Source organism: Achroia grisella, unplaced genomic scaffold (genome assembly GCF_030625045.1).
Source record: "Achroia grisella isolate CSIRO2021 unplaced genomic scaffold, CSIRO_AGI_Agris_v1 utg874, whole genome shotgun sequence".
Classification (NCBI taxonomy): Eukaryota; Metazoa; Arthropoda; class Insecta; order Lepidoptera; family Pyralidae; genus Achroia; species Achroia grisella.
The window spans coordinates 1,284,691-1,302,237 of record NW_026713051.1 but is presented as its reverse complement, the minus strand read 5'-3'; the positions used below and the strand labels follow the sequence as shown (position 1 = coordinate 1,302,237).

At 32.7% G+C, this 17,547-nt stretch overlaps 2 protein-coding genes across 2 annotated transcripts in view; one reads left to right on the top strand and one right to left on the bottom strand.

Moving 5' to 3' along the window:
- LOC131853057 (fibrinogen alpha chain) overlaps nucleotides 1-1,790 on the top strand; it is a 104,311-nt gene extending 102,521 nt beyond the window's left edge. Inside the window, exon 8 of the mRNA XM_059203852.1 lies at nucleotides 113-1,790. Within this exon, the coding sequence (XP_059059835.1) occupies nucleotides 113-204 (92 nt within the window). The 3' untranslated portion in view covers nucleotides 205-1,790. The remainder of the gene's footprint in view (nucleotides 1-112) is intronic.
- Nucleotides 1,791-2,387: 597 nt separating this feature from the next.
- LOC131853072 (ubiquitin carboxyl-terminal hydrolase isozyme L5-like) lies at nucleotides 2,388-9,142 on the bottom strand. Its single transcript, XM_059203867.1, has 7 exons — nucleotides 8,977-9,142; nucleotides 7,366-7,454; nucleotides 5,440-5,503; nucleotides 5,207-5,312; nucleotides 4,875-5,102; nucleotides 4,248-4,405; nucleotides 2,388-3,719 (listed from the first exon to the last, which is right to left on the bottom strand). Exons 2-7 carry the CDS (start codon nucleotides 7,439-7,441, stop codon nucleotides 3,389-3,391), a joined length of 963 nt encoding a protein of 320 aa, XP_059059850.1. The 5' UTR covers nucleotides 7,442-7,454; nucleotides 8,977-9,142; the 3' UTR covers nucleotides 2,388-3,388.
- Between the last annotated feature and the right edge of the window lie 8,405 nt (nucleotides 9,143-17,547).

The window sequence follows — 17,547 nt, the reverse complement described above, 5'->3', positions numbered from 1 at the left end:
ACAATAATTCAATACTATTTATTCCCAGGCGGAAGACGGCCTTCAGCCGCTCCATAAGTTCTTCTGTCAAATCACCTTTCAACTGTATATTAAACCATAATATCTATTACAGGCATAGTATGGTTCCGTTGGCGAGGTTGGGACTACACGCTCAAACGAGCGTCCATGATGATCAAGCCGAAAGGACTTCAGCCTGTCACGTGAGCGCCATCGCGCCAAATCAACTCTACACTTATACCAGCCTCTGTTCGCTCATTACGTGGATTCAATTTAAATTATAACTATATAACATCACCATAGACTATCCACAAAAGCCAAGAACCCAAGTATAGTTGTATTTTTTTTTTGGTTCGGTTTTCCCTTTTCAGGGAAAGGCAAAAGGACTTAGCCCATAGAGCCAATTTAGTTGTATATAACTATTTATAATCTGTGGATTATTAGTTAACTGTTGCAATAGACAATATTGTGACGAAAAATTGTATGTGACAATTCACTACTTTTGTTTAAACCTGTTCGAAAGTATTGTTTTTGTACCTAATTAGGTACCTATATAGCGATATTTTTGGGTCACACATCTAATATAAATCTGTGATAATTGAAATAAATAACCAATTGTCAAAGAGTTCACATAAAATGTATTTTATGTTACTGTTTTATATTATAAATCTCAGTGAATCCATGCAATGACATAGAACATGGTAGGCAGCTGAACGCTCAAAATGTATCCATAGATATATATATATATATGTATATCTGTACATAATTCTCTTCATTCATACAACGATATTATATTTTCCTTCCGAATAGTTCACATGTAAATAACAAATAGGCTACATCATACCAAGTTATTGAGATATTACGTACAGTCACGTGCATTCATTTTGTAAACACTAGCACTTTGTCTTAATGACTATTATTCTTCAGGAATTTATATTTTAGAGGACTTTTAGCTTATTTCCATCTATCAGCCCTATCGTATCCTAAACTGAATGAAAAAGACTAGTGTTTACGAACAACTGTACGAATCCAATAACTGAATATAGGTACCAACTTTATATCACTGCCACATCACATTGAAATTCATTAATTTATTACTCATTTAACCTTGATACATATAAATCTTCGTTAATTAGGTTTGTAATTTAGATGTAAGATAAAATTATATAAGATGTAAATAATTAATTTTACGCAGTAATTAATAGATGCAATAAAATAACGGTGCCCATATGTTATAATTAGTTATTTGGCGTATTTATCTTACCTTCTTTACTATTAATATTCCAATATATTATCTATTATTTATTTTATATACTATATAATAGAAAATATTAAAAATAAAAATTATTTGTTGTTTTAAAACAACATACACAAGTATTTATTAAATAAATACATACATTAATACGCATATTCATATTTTAGCACATAATTAAATGTACCTGAAGTGTCTTCCACATGTACGTCATTCAATATTTATTTGCACTGCTATATATATATATCGCTCTTTATTACATAGTTTATAAAATTAGTGATTTAAGTGAAACCATGACCAATTAAATATTGCGTAAAAATATATTTATTTTTGTATCAGAAACACGTCGATATGTACACTGCCAGAGATTATTATAAACGTGTAAATTATTTTATATAAAGCACAAGCAATTGAAACAAAACTGGCGACTTTTAGATTTTTGTGATATAAATTACAAAACGGCTGTTTTTGTATGATTGCTTGTTATATAGCGGTTGTGTATTTGTACCCATTTATACACGGTATTATTGATAGAAAATAAAAACACAATATTTTTCTTATATTTGTTTTATTCTGGAATCATTCCAAGTTGCTACTTCTATACATTAATACCAATGTAAGGTTATATAGAATTATTAAATTAAAATTATAAATTAGAAGTTGTTTCATAAAGTTCAAATTACTAATATGAAAGATGTCTCGAGTAAAGAAACAAATATTGCTGTAAAAAAATGAGAGAGAACATGAAAAAGGGGTTAACTATGACTTAACTCTAAATAAATTACTTAATTCTAAACAAGTTTTATATTATTTTGTTTTAATATTTGTGCCTAGGGGCCGTTCAAGTATTACGTAAGCACTATAGGGGGGCGGGGGGGTCTTTTCTTTGCTTATTTTGGATGACATGGGGGTGGGGGAGTCTGTATGATGATTACGTCATCGGTCGTAATTTACTTTTTTACACGAATGGCAACCCTCACATTGTCTTTGCTAAAAAAAACAATACATTAATTGAGAGATATTTACGTAAGCATGGGGGGAGGGGGTAAGAGTTTTGCTTACTTTTGCTGACAACGGGGGATGGGGGGTAAATAATTGTGATAAATCTGCTTACGTAATACTTGAACAGCCCCCTATGTTCAACAATACTGTATTTATAGTACCTACTATTGAACATATCCACTAATATCAATATTATACACTGATATTGAAAGAATACAGTTAATATCAAAGAGCATAAAAGTACTTATGATTTACCTTCTGCATTTTATTACAACACATAGGGACTTCTTTAATTGTTTGATACAATCAGTAATGATAACATGTAAATTACACACTTATTAACCTATTTTATAATATACTTTTAATTAATTTTAAATCACATTGCGACCTTAAACAGTGGTATTTAAATAAGTAAAATATAATTTACATAATCAGCCTTTAATCAATATTATCTCAAACAGTATAATCATAATGGTATAACACATGTAGAGAGCATAGAGGTAAGTCTGTAAGACAAGGATATGTTAGAAACACAGACTCTAATTTGCAATAACACATTCAATATTATTGCTCATTTATATTCTTACATTACAGTAAGAGACGGAATTTATTTACCATTTAATAATATTATTACATTAAACACTAAGATAAGACTCAATATCTTTACAACAGCAAGTTATTGGTTACAAAGGTTCGTTATGGCTAGTTTAAAACAGAATATTATTCTTCCATACGATCAAGTGTAGAATCCTGCAAATCAAAAAATGATTCGTCTATTTGCAAATCTGGAGTACCTGGATCATCATCATCACCAAGAATATTTTGAGGTTCAATAGTGTCATCTATCAACACTTCTCCAATTTCTGATACTACATCATCATTAATTTCCTGACAGGTACTCAGTTGGGGTGGTACAAATGTGTTATGTGGATTTGTGGGGAACTCCAGTGGAGTTATTTCCATATAATCTAGGTTGAAGCTTGGTTGTATGTCATCGGTTTCACGGTACACTGAATCTAAATCAGCTAATGTATATTGCATATCTTCAGATGCACGCAACACACGTGAGGGGCTGGACTGGGAGACGCGGCGAGGTCCTCGCACGCGTTCTGCCTTCAATCCGCCAGCGACTTTATGTTATATTTTCTTCTTACCCTTCTGAGCTACACGTACCTTAGCTTCCTCATATAACCGTACCAGCAAATTTTGTTCTGCTAAAATCTTAAGAATAAATACAATAAATGTCAAATAATCGTGACGTCTGCGAATCATCTCTTGCTGATAGCGCGCCATCTTTACATTTTCATATTCTATTAACATTCTGAGATTGGGTATGTCAGTGACTACTGCATCAGAGTTTGTGCCATCAAATGTATCAGACAAAAGCTGGTCAAGACGACGCTCATATACCATCTTCCTATTTGAGACTAAAGCCATCAGATTGAAGCGTATTTCTCCTTCAATATATCTAAAAAATAATACAGTAAAAAATAAAAAAGTGATGCTCAATTTTTCAAAAATGATGCCTTAAGTTGTGTGTGATATAATAAAATATCTTCCATAACATTTTTTTAGAAATTACTTAACACTAGTCTTATATATAAAATTCTCGTGTCACAGTTTTCGTTCCCATACTCCTCCGAAACGGCTTGACCGATTCTCATGAAATTTTGTGAGCGTATTGAGTACGTCTGAGAATCGGCCAACATCTATTTTTCATCCCCCTAAATGTTAGGGGTAGTCCACCCCTAAATATTTATTGTTAGACAAAATTTTTAGTTTCTATTTTTTTATGATACAACATACAAAAATACATACAATCCTAAATTTTCACCCTTCTATCTTAAACCCCTATTTTTTTATAGCGTTATTAATTTATATGGCAAAACAACGTTTGCCGGGACAGCAATAGTCATCTATAAATGTAACATAGAAATGAAAATACAATTCATTAAAAACCATTATATCTTTGTCAATGAATATAAAAACATCTTACACATTGATCCTCTTCTTAATGATGGGTGTGACAACATCAAGCCAGTCTTGTCCTGGACGTACGGGACCATGATCAATAGGTCCTGCTCGGAGACCATCCAGTTCATACAATCGCCCATCAATTGGTATATAGCCTACAAAGTGATATGGGCTACCGCTCTGAAAATAAATACCACAATATAAATACCGGAGAATACTGGAAAGAAAAGCCAACTCATATCCAAATTAAATAATTGACACTGTATAGTTAAGATGATTGACTTATAATCATGTTAACTTAAAGATTCAATGAGGTACCCCGTAAATGAGAGAACAATGCCCCCATGGGTACTAAATTAACTAATATTAACAACTTGTCGAATTTCCCATCACTTTACATAAATATAATAATCTCAGGACAATTCACACAGAGCCATCTAGACCCAAGTTAAGTTAGCTAGAGCTTGTGTTACGGGTACTAGATAACTGATACGTATACATAATTTTTTTTTTGTAAATACATAGATACATATTATATATAGAAAACACCCAGACCGATACAAACAATCATACTCATGACTAAATTACTACTATAAATGAAAATCACACTTAGTAGCAACAAAACATTAATCTTGATAGTAAAAATTACCTTTGAAGCAGTTTTACGATTCACCCCATACATTACTTGTTGTGCCATAGAATTATGAGCCGTCCGAATACTTGAAGTATTGCCGAGTGATAAACCCCGCATTGTTGGGTCCAATGGCATACTGAATTCCTTTAGTTTTGTGAGTTCTGGACCAATATCCACATCAGGGTGTGCACAGTTCAGCAACAAACTAATAATAATTTGTGTGGAACACGCATTTCTTATTAACTGAAATTTTTATAATGTTTATTATATAAAAACTCAAATTAAATTATTGACACATGTTTATAAGACAAAGTTATGATCACAAAAAAATATAGAAGAAAATTAACCTGTTTAGCAAAATATATGTTGTTTAAACGATTGTCCGTAACCACACGACCAGTCGGCTCTTCATATTGTAAGTACTTAAATAGGAATATGAGTCCATGAACTGGCCTGTAATATAAAACTTTATAAAGTAAATTGAAATTTAAATAACTAGGTACTACTAGGTACTACTACATCATAATTAACAGCAAAATCTTTAGATTACTAAATGAAATTATAATCATGGTCCACCCACCTTAAATTATCAAATATGCCATTGTCGAGTGTCCACAATCCCTCTACTTGTACTCCTTTTACACCTAACAAAGAAAAAATTACAATAGTTTTATAACACATTGGTATTCGTTATTTTTAAACTTTCGTGTTTAATATACACCTCTCTCGACGTTTGGATTAGGTTGCACTAGCCGTGGTCGCGAGCTAAGAGAAACACGAACATCGAGAGAGGTAAGTAAATACTTTTATTTGCCATAAAATTATTCGTCTTATAATAATAATATATTTATTTGTCAGAATATAGTATGTACAATGGTGGTATGTATATATAATATATGTTTTATCATATTCTGCTGTTTCCAGCGTACAAATATTAAATCAATCAATCAATTTAAGACCCGGTTAATAATTTAAACATTGGTATTCTTCTAATTATCAACAAAATTGTAAACACGTTATAACTGTATATAAAATCATAAAATTTAGCTCTTTTATATTAGCGGCGATGTGTATAATTAACGTATTCTATACGATACCTAGTTAATGTATAGAAATATGGTATAGAACCTTTCTTTAAGTGTGGAAAGTCGCTCATTGCGACCCTTCCGTCTTAGGGGTTGGACGGGCGGGTCTGTACAACCCCTACTCATGAAAAAGTCCACGGCATTCTTACTCGCTATTCTTAGTGCCGTGTCGCGGTGTAGTGTTCACAATCGACCTCGACCTCGGGAGATATCTTCTCAGTTCCTCTACCTCCGCCCAACGGGGGAGATGCGCCGCCCCTATCTAGTCTCGTTTGCTATAGAACCTAACCTAGCCTCATCATCGTTTCAGCCCGGAAGACGTCCACTGCTGAACAAAAGCTTCAGCCATTAGCCAAAGCATTATTTCTCGCTCTTAGTGCCGTGTCGCGGTGTCGTGTTCACAATCGACCGCGACCCCGGGAGAAATCTACTCAGTTCCTCCACCTCCGCCCAACGGGGGGAGATGCGCCGCCTCTATCTAGTCTCGTTTGCTATAGAACCTAACCTAGCCTCATCATCGTTTCAGCCCGGAAGACGTCCACTGCTGAACAAAAGCTTCACTCAACGATCTCCACGACGATCGGTCCTGCGCTGCTCGCATCCAAAACCTTCCAACGATCTTGACCAGATCGTTGGTCCACCCTGCTAGAGATTTTCCAAGCTACGTTTTCCAGTCCGCTGTCTCCACTCGAGGACTTTACTGCCCCAACGGCCATCTGTCCTATGACCTATGTGCTCTGCCCATTGCCACTTTAGTTTCGCAATTCTTCGGGCTACATCGGTCACTCTGGTTCTGCGGATATCCTCTTTTCTGATTCGATCACACAGAGAAACTACGAGCATAACCCTTTCAATTGCCCTCTGAGTGACTCTGGGCTTATGCATAAGGCCCATAGTTAACGACCTCGTCTCTGTGCCATAAGCCATCACTGCCAACGCATTGGTCGTAAACCTTCGTCTTGAGACACGCGTTAATTTGGACGAAAAGATATTCCGGAGTTACCCGAACGCTGCCCATCCGAGTTGGGTTCGACATCAAATATCGTCCTCTTTCTTTTGGACCTACCTATACTCTGTGCGCTGTAGCATGGTGCGGCTGACAGTTACTAATTTTAAATGTAACAATTGCTACATGTAAGTTAATACAGATATGAATGATTTAATGTGTGTAGTGGTACAGCTGAAATATTAAGTCATAATTTGTAAATCGCGGCAACTTTTAAAAGTGAAACGAAACGTTAATCAAACTGTCACCCACACCATGCTACAGCGCATATGGTATAACTGGATAGGTTGTATACAACCTAGCCTACTAGTCATTATTCATATTGCCACTAATTTCAGTAAGCTAAACTATAAATATAGAAAATTATGGCCTTATTTTCAAGAGTGATAGTGTAAAACTGAAGAGTTGCACTTACCTAACTGTTTTATCAGTTGTGTAAAAACACCAACGTCATTTTCAATGCGACCCCAATCTTGGCTAGATCCCATCATTCCGTATTGCTATCTACACATAAAAAAATAATGTACATTTTATATTCAGAAAAATCTCATCATCATCAATAACATAGCCCTTATGTACCTACTTCACAGTTACACATAGATTTGACATTTTCTTAATCAATGTGTAGGTTTGTCAGTATTTAAAAACAAACATCTATTCAGAAAAACAACATACATAAGTTTCTTGCTCATTCTTCTTGTGATGAATCTGCATTCCGAATGAATGGTAGTTTCAAAAATATGACTATTCAAAATTGCTTGTACTGAGTTTATTTGAATAAAGTTTATTTATTAAACTGCATAAATTGTGAATATATAATAAGTCTGAAATGAGAATGGTAATGAGACCATAATTGTTATTGTTTGAACTACTATAATGGATTTGAGCATTAAAATTGCTTAGAACTAAATATGTAATTAATTTCACTGAATATTGGTTTCCACATTTATAACCATGTGGTACTGATCTACATTGATTCTTATTATGTCTATAACTCAATAGTGCGGTAAATATATAAATCAATGGATATGGATAGCATAGAAGAACTCTTTTGGGTAGTACCTGTCCATCAAATGTTAGGACAACAGTTTGTCTTTTTGAATTCAGATTTCCCATTAACAAATGACTTTCTTTTTAGATATCTAACTTTTAATAATTTGCCACTTCCTAACAGTAGAGAAATATTTTCTATGACTTCCTCATCAGACTAAGTCAACAGGACCAACCCTTACTATATCCTTCCTTGTTAAAATTAAAGGTACTGAAGCATTATAGTTATGATTCTTTAAATATGCACTATCTATAAGGAAATTTGCATCTTTATATTGTGAAAAAAATAAGGATAATTTATTCCTACCAATTTTTTTAAGACTACCATCGACCACATTTTTGTAAAACTTTTCTTAAGATAATGGGCAAAGTCAATTGGGTGATGCATAGTTTTATCATCTGTAGCGAACTCCTTGATAGGTTTTTAAACTATTTTTTAATTTTATAATCATATTTTTTTATATTTCGCTGTCATATTAGTTGCATTTTATATTATGTCTGTATTTTCCTTATATAACCCTCACCACCCCTCACTCATCAGACACACAAGATACCTCCGCTTCATCGTCTTTTAAATATGAACTATATAAGGAGCAGCATCATGGGACTGATAGTAAACTGACAATAGAGTGTCTGTGATCATTGTCCTGATTACTTATTTAACTAAGAGTGAAATTTTCTTACATATTTTTTTATACTATTTATTAAAGATATATTAGAAGTTTCTTATCTTTAAAATCATTGTATAGACAAGATAATTCATTTTTACTAGTATCTTTTTTAATGCAAAGTAATAAAATTAAAGATACTATTTAAAACTTATCTAAACAATATTTAAATATTAATAATTCACTGGTAAAAAAAATGCGCCCACCATATTTTATATTTCCCGCCCTTTTTTTATGAATATTTTATCTTGCATTATATTCCCATTTATGAGAGCTCTTATATATATAATTATTATTTATGCACTTACCCTGCGTATTCAGGGCGAAGATATTTTAATAATATATTCAGTACAATCGCTTGACATATTAAGATTTTTGTATAAATATATTCTTATTGGAAAAGGTAGTCGAATTTAAAACAATTTAATACATTTTGGTAGTAAACCAAAAAGAACAAGACAAAGACAATGCAAGTTCTTCAGTTGTATTATTAAAAATAATCGATCGTATAATCTGCTGGAGTTGCCAAGCTTAAAACGTCAATGTTATCCGATTTCAGGCAAAGATATAAAAATTCTCGTATATTAATGAATGATTTATCAATTTGGCTCCAAAACCTCGTATTGCACGCACAGATGATGACGAGTTTCGTAGCAATATTAAGGCAATTACTTGCTCATTGGATATTAATATGTCAGTCGTTATTAAATAACATTAAGAGGCAATTTCCTACCCCAAACCGAACTCTTTTTCCCCTTGCGAACTGCCTGGCGATTTCGTATTACATACGAACACATTATGCACATAGTGACTGGCTATTTCATAATAAAGAGTTTCATTTATCAGTTCAAAGCGTCCGGAACTGAAAAAAAAACTATTTGAAAAATATTCTATCGATGAAATATAAAACCTGCAGACATGACTGTATAGGCGCAATTCCCTTTGCCTTTCCATAAGAGGCTAAACAAAATAAAAAAAAATCATTTTGTTTGTTTACGTTTACGGTATGATGTGCTTCAATAATGAATGTTCCTCGTTCCTCACGAAATACTGATTAATTTATTTTTTATTATATTTAGGTTTCTAAATACAGTATTGGCGTACTGTATTGATTGTACATATGATGCCATTGTTCGCCCCATTAATAATGAAGAGAGGTATTATACGTAGAAAACAATACCATTCATTAAATGTACACTTGGTAAGTGGATAAAAAATAAGACATCTTTATTAATACATTTATTAGGCACATTATAATAGTATTTTCTTTTTTTTACTGTCACATTCAGAATGCAGATTTATTTATATATATAGTAAGTCAAGTAGTAATTAGGCAGATGTTCTTTATAAACAAATATTGGTCGACATGTTTAAGGATTTGTGTGAATACATATAGTATGGTATATGTAATGTAATCAACAATCATAAATATAATAAAAAACAAGATATTAGACACAAAATATTTCTCAAAAGCTACTGACATACAAACAATATATAATTTAAAATGACCACAATGCTTACACATGTGTTACCAACAAACTACATCCATGTAATTAATCTGAAAAAAAAATTATAGGTTAGTACTGCTGACATGGAGATCAAAAGTGTGGATGCTGGCTAAGATGGAGCTACTCATGACTCCTTTATTTGGATAAATCATCTATTAAGGTAACATCTAGAGGACTTTAGCAAGAATTAATCCATATGGATTTGTTACATAGTAAGAATGAAATATTATTATGAAACTATTAACATCATTACATGTAAGATCTAAACATTAACAATGTAGATATCAAGGGTGGATCATGAATTTGTACCTGGGACCTGGGCTAAAACTTAGGGGCCTACCTAATTATATTACTCGACTAAAAAATACACAGACGAAAAGCAAGTGACAGGGTGTTGCTCATTCCGTTTGATAGATGCCCACATCCATGGGTTGATTAATCTCAGGGTTGTCAATGTTATGATAGGTTTTTTAACATTATAGACTTTTCATCTAAATATGGCCTATTATTTTCTAGGGGTCCTTTGTATTCACGGGGCCCTGGGCAGCCCATAAAGCCCATAGGTAGATTCGCCCCTGGAAGATATGAAGCTAATTGTCAGCACTAACAATTAGTGTGTAATAGGTTTTTTATGAAATGATACATATAATAAATAACAAAATGTATTTAAAAAAATTTCAAAGTACTCTATCAGAACCTGTATCTAAACAATCAGTACTAATTTATAAATTTGTAGATCAATGTTTAAAAAGGTAATATTTATCTTTACACTAAATAAAATTTTAGATGTTATGTAAATATGTAACCAACACAGAGCTGACATGCTCACTCTCGTTATCCTAAGCCTCTAAGTAAATAAAAAGAAAAAAATCTTTCCTTAAATAAATAATAATATATTATTCTTTTTTTAGGCGACTGTGGATATGCTTTGAGGAATAGTATCTCCCATCACAAATGCCATACCAGGACCATAAGAAGATATGTACACTGTATGTGAGAATGCATAATGCCCTCGAGAGAACAATTGGACTTCTAAAAACTAGATTTAGATCCATACTCATACATAGGGTGCATTGTGCCTTTGTAGCAACATCTTGAGCATTAAATCATACCGGCCAATACCATCTCTACATGAAGAAACTGTTTCCGAGGTTACAATGTACTTTCATGAAGCCAGTAATACTCATAATCTATCTTCAATTATAATAAAGAACTAAATGAAGATACTAAACCACAATTTTAGAAATTGAAACATTTAAATGTTTAATACATCTATGTTTTAATCATTTATTTTTATAATAAACATATTCATTTTTTGTGTCTTTTATTGGTAGTTATAGTAAAAAGGACATGATAATTTTATAATATATTATAGGTATATGTTACCCATGACTCCATGTGGAATAGTTTATTTTTTGTTAAAATAAATAAAAGTAACCTAAGTTACTCCTTATAATTTATAACATTACCTATATGAAAGTGAAAGTTCCGTCAAAATTGTCTCGCTATTCCAAAGATTAGCCATAACAGACTGGCAGATTTATTTTTAAAATTTATTCTTTAATGTCACTTACCTTATATACATATATATTTAATGAAAAGCAGTTTGTTGTGTGAACTTTAAAATTACATCAGACTTCCAATTTGATTCATATGTATATCATGTATATCAGATTTTACTGATTTTGAGACACATATTAAATGAAATAAACCAGACCACACACCTATTAAATGTTCTTGGATCATTTTAATCTATTCTTCTATACTTGTAATAAATCTGTAGAGAGGTCTATTCTGTACATTAAATATATTTCTAAAATAACTGTCAGGGGGTGATTAATGATCGATACTTATGTCAGAAATGCACTCAGTAAAATTTTTGTCTGTCTGACCGTATGTTCGTTATAGAAACAAAAACTACTCGACGGATTTTAATGAATCTTGGTATAATTATTCTTCATACTCCTGGACAGGTTATAGTATACTTTTCATAACGCTACGATCAATAGGAGCAGAGCAGAGAAGGGAAATGTTAGGACAACACATCAAAACCACTGAACCGTGAGGAAGGAAATAGGCTACTTATGAAAAACGACGGAAATACAGACGAAGTCGCAGGCAACAGCTAGTTTATACGAATAATTGTTTAACTGTCATTCGTGTCTGCTATCCTATTCATAGTATGTAGCATTTCCTCCGTGATATTGGTTTGTCTTTCTTGAGCTTACAGTCTAGCTCTGACTTTATCTACTAATGCTAGCTGCTTTCAAAGTTTAAGCTGCTGCCTCTGGCATCACCTTGGCCTTCTATGGGCTCCTCAGATGGAACATCACCTGGTACATCAATAGGCAATTGCTCACTATCCACTTCTTGTTATATTGAAGGATTTTAATATAAAATATTAGCTTGAGATGAGATTAAATTAAATTAAATTATTATTTATTATACGTATTATACACAGCACATAGCTCGTAGGACAGATAGCCGTTGGGGCAGTAAAGTCCTCGAGTGGCGACCACGGACCGGAAGACGCAGCGTGGGAAGGCCTCCAGCAAGGTGGACCGACGATCTGGTCAAGATCGCGGGAAGGCATTGGATGCGAGCAGCGCAGGACCGATCGTCGTGGAGATCTTTGGGGGAGGCCTATGTCCAGCAGTGGACGTCTTCCGGGCTGCGATGATGATGATGATACGTATTATACAGTTTGATATTCGGTAATATGTCCAAGTAATAATATTAATGGCAACTGTTTAATTGCCCTAATTTACGAGCATGAAAATTTTGAGTATATTAAAATTAAATAATCTACAATATAAATGTAATTTTTTTTTTTATACTGGATACGGTGGCAAACAAGCATACGGTCCATCTGATGGTAAATGGTTACAGTAGCCTATGGACGCCTGAAGCAACAGGGGTGTCACGTGCGCGCTGCCGACCCTTAATAAACCTTAATATACCCTTCTTGAAAAACCCCATGCTGTAGTCTCGTGAGAAAACCTCGGCAGGAAGTTCATTCCACAACCTAAGTGTACGCGGGAGGAGAAATTTCATGTCTTATGCACTATTATAATTATATATTAATAGTAATAATTATATAATATAAAAAAAATGTCAGATAAATATTCTCTGATGTCATAAAAACACTTGACCAGTAACATAATAGATTTTTTAAATTTAAATAAGGGCATTTTCCTCAAGTCCAGGGATAATTTATAAAAAAAATTGTGCCATAAGTGATACGTTCCTTTGGTAAAGCGTCAATTTGCTCTTTAGTACCAATATTTTAATTTTTCGCTGTGATCTGATAGTCTTTTATCTGATCATTGCGTGGTGAACAAATTTGGATGTTGTATCACAAACTTACAGAGATCAAGTATATACTTACAAGGCAACGGAAGAATACGTTTCTTAAATAGAGGTCTACATGATTCCCTGCATCCGACATTGCAAAAGAGATGTTGACAGAATCGGTTTATTATTCTTTAGTGCTAATTTTATTTATTTATTAGCATACAAAACAGATCACAATCAATATAATAATATAACTAGGAGCGTGTAGTTCGGTACAAAACTGGATTGTAATCCAACACTACGTATGCCTAAGATCTAAATTGTATAGACGCATTCAATATACGCTAGATAGCTAGATAAGGTTATATAATGAAAAGTAAACTAAATAGAAAATAATATATAACTACGTAATGCAATGAATTATCATGTTAACAGAATTTTATTTATATTAAAGAAAAAAAATGGTACAATATTAAATATTTTCGTCTCTTTACGGTGGAAATTTAATTGTCTCCGGAAATGGACCAGTGTTGAATGGAAAATATCTATATTTCTATTCGAGACAAGAATTTCATTGTATTGGCGACACATTCGAACTATTGGATTATGATAAGAAGTATTATTTGAATAAACCTGAAGATAGAAGGTTATAATTACGGTTGCGTGATCTAAATATCGTATTAAAGTTTAATAGAGAAAAAGAGTGGACGAGTCCAACAGATGATGAATAATTTTATGTAACAAGGTTAGGTCATTATTTTGTCGTCTTATATATAAAGGGTCCAGATTAAAGTATTTCAGACGTTCACTGAACCGCGTGGAGGTCAATCTGATATGGTACATTGTTAGCAGTAGGATTATAAGTCCACACTGCACGATTACTACGGCCGTTACATGATGTCTATGACATTGTACATCTATGTATACATTGACAGTTAAAATGACGTATATCAGAATTGTTTTTTTTTTCCCATATTCGTCCATCTCCTTTTCAGTGATGGAACAGGCAAAGATCCTTAGACCGTACAGCCTAGTCTACGTTTAAACTTCTTCATATTTGAACATTGGTTAAGCAAGAACTTATCTTTTAATTTTTAAAGAACAACTCCGTCATACATATTTTTTGCGTAACTTTAATCATTTACGCAGTACACTCAACGAATGCACTTAAAATTAATATTTTCGCTACTTTTTTATTATCGACTAACTGTACTCGCGACATCGTCTGCGTGGAATTTTACTTAATTTGTCTAAAATAAAAGTAGCCTAAGTTACTCCTTATTACATCAGCTACCTGCCAAAAAAAAGCCCATCAAAATAGGCCAAGCCATTCAGAGATTAGCCGGAACAAACAGACATACAGACGAAAATTATAAAAAATGCTATTTTGATATATTATGTACCGTATTTATATTCATACGCATGTAGTAAAAAACGGTTATTTAAATATTACAAACAGACACTCCATTTTTATATATATATTTATATATAAATGATTATTTTTGTAAGATGCAATTAAAATAGAAATAATCTTTATTCAAATAAACTTAATATAAGCAATTTTGAATAGTCAAGTTTTTTGATTCTACTGCTCATTCGGAATGCAGATTCATCACAAAGAGAATAAGCAATAAACTTGCGTGTTGCTCTTTTAAATAAATATTGATTTATATAGGTATATGATATTGCGAACTACGTTCAACCCTTCTTTTGTTTAACGACTGTCTGGTCACCCACACCCCCCGCCCTGTCTGGGCGCCCGCGCCGGCGCGAACCCCTTTACCCCGGCGGCATCGACTTTGGGGGCAACAACCTCCGGGTGTCTGGCTCAAAGCTCTATACCTACACTACCCTATGTACACCTACATTAAAAAAAACTACGCAACCTAGCTTATTAAACGTAGTGCCATACTTGGAAACAGTTTTTTTCTGTTTCCTTGTTTAGCTAATTATTTCATAGGTAACATCTGTATACATGGACAATATCATAGTTATCATTCTCGACTATGTCAACGTTTGTTTCATTGATGTGACTGACGAGCTTCTAAACAAACTCGAACGACTTCAAAACTGATATGCATGATCAATGGAAAAACGACTTGTTTTGTGTAAATAGTTTATTTTGTTAATATAATATTATGAAAGTACAATATAGTTTTTTGACAATATTTTATTATTTTCAGATTTTTATTATTTCTGCTGTAAAATGCTCCATCGGATCTCTCTAGTCTGTTAACTTGTTTTCTAGCTTCACCTCCTTCGAGTATTTTTATTTTTAAGTTTTCCGGATTTGGTAATGTATTCCTAGATTCTATTGCAATTCTAAAGTTTTCATATGCAGTAGGAAGGCTGTATAACATCATAATACTCAATAGTTCTGGACGTATTTTGACTTCCATATCGGTTAGTTTAACGACTATGTCTAGGAATTCATTCAAATGATCGCGAATATCGCTTTGAGAGTCCATTTTTTGTAAAACTAATTTTTTTAGGAGGGTTTCTTTTCTAGCGGGACCTGAACTTTGATAAGATGATTTCAGTTTATCCCAAATCTCTTTTGATGTCTTATATGTTTTTATTTGTTTTAATTCTGATGGAGATATGAGTAATAATATTTCCGATTTTGCCATCATATCGGAATTTTTAAATACTGCGATAGTTTGGGGACATGCATCTTTTTCTAGAGAAATTTGTCCACTAACATATTCCCATAAATCGGCTTTTATAAGCACTGCTTGTGCCTGGAGACACCATGTATCATAATTGTTTTTATGTAATGGTTCGATTCTATATGTTGCCATTTTTTATATTATATGTAACTATTTATTTCATAACTTTATCGAATTTTCTTACCATATGCTCTGCTACCATTTGATATGCTTGATCAATGGAAAAACGACTTGTTTTGTGCAAATAGTTATATAGTTTTATGACAATATTATTTTTCATATAAGCGATCGAGTTTCACCAACAAAAACCTAGCCATCAGATTCAACTTTGGTCTTCGAAAGTTCGATCAGGTTTCCGTTTTTCGTGGGAGGAGGGAGTAATTGAAACAGGGATTCAATTACTCCCTCCTCCCACTCGTCCAAAACGAGCATGTCTTTTTTTCCCCCTTTTATTTGTTTCACCGTTTTTTTTTTAATGTACATATTTTGATATATTTTAAATGTTAGGCTCCCGCTGCGATTTGATACAGGGGAAGTCTTTAATAGAAGTTGTCACTGTAGGGATATATATTATATTATACATAAAATATTATATTAAAATATATAATAGATTTAATACTTAAATATAAAATTTAATCATAAGAGCATGTCAGGTTCAGTCTAGAATGCTAAAGCTTCCTACATGTAGAACCCATTTTATGGGAAATTCATTCTTTTTTAGAGCTGCTTTATTGCGGAATAACCTGCCAATTCACATTCAAGAAAGACATCACCACATTTAAAAAAAGATTAAAATCTCATTTCCTTTGCATCAATACATGACGTGGTTTCAAAGATAGTAATTATATGTAATAGTTGCTTATATGTGTATGCATTTGTTTAGGTACTTATATATGATTATTTTATTATATTTATAATATAATATTTATTTATTAAATGTATTTTTTTTATATATATATATATATATTATATATCTCCCTTTGATGGGGTAATAGACTGATCATAGCGGGTAAAAATCACCAAACAATGATAGTATAAATTATGAATTATTATTATTGTATTATTATTTATATATTTAGTAAGTGTGTGTATGTCTTTTTTTTTAAGTATACATTAGAATATTGTTATCTATTACAAAATCTCAAGCACTGTCGTTGCCTGCTAACTACCACCTCTGTCACTGCGTTAGGTTGGCTGGAAGAGATCTCTTGCAGATATTAGCCCGCCCTGCTCACATTATTGTACAACTGTCGTTGTTTATTAATGTAATAAGTGCAATAAAGTATATATAATAGTTATCACTTAACACGTGTAAACCTCGTGTTGTCATTCTGAAAGACTAAGGCTGTTAGAACGAAATGTTTGACCCCTGTGTTATAAAAAAAAAACGAGGTTTGCAATCGATGTC

Bases quoted from the DNA above. Each gene is read 5' to 3' on its own strand.
- LOC131853072 (XM_059203867.1), bottom strand. From the start codon at position 7,441: ATGATGGGATCTAGCCAAGATTGGGGTCGCATTGAAAATGACGTTGGT. The intron at 5,504-7,365 runs GTAAGTGCAACT...TTTCTTTGTTAG, and splicing joins ACAACTGATAAAACAGTTAG to GTGTAAAAGGAGTACAAGTA. The intron at 4,406-4,874 runs GTAATTTTTACT...ATTTATTTTCAG, and splicing joins ATCGTAAAACTGCTTCAAAG to AGCGGTAGCCCATATCACTT.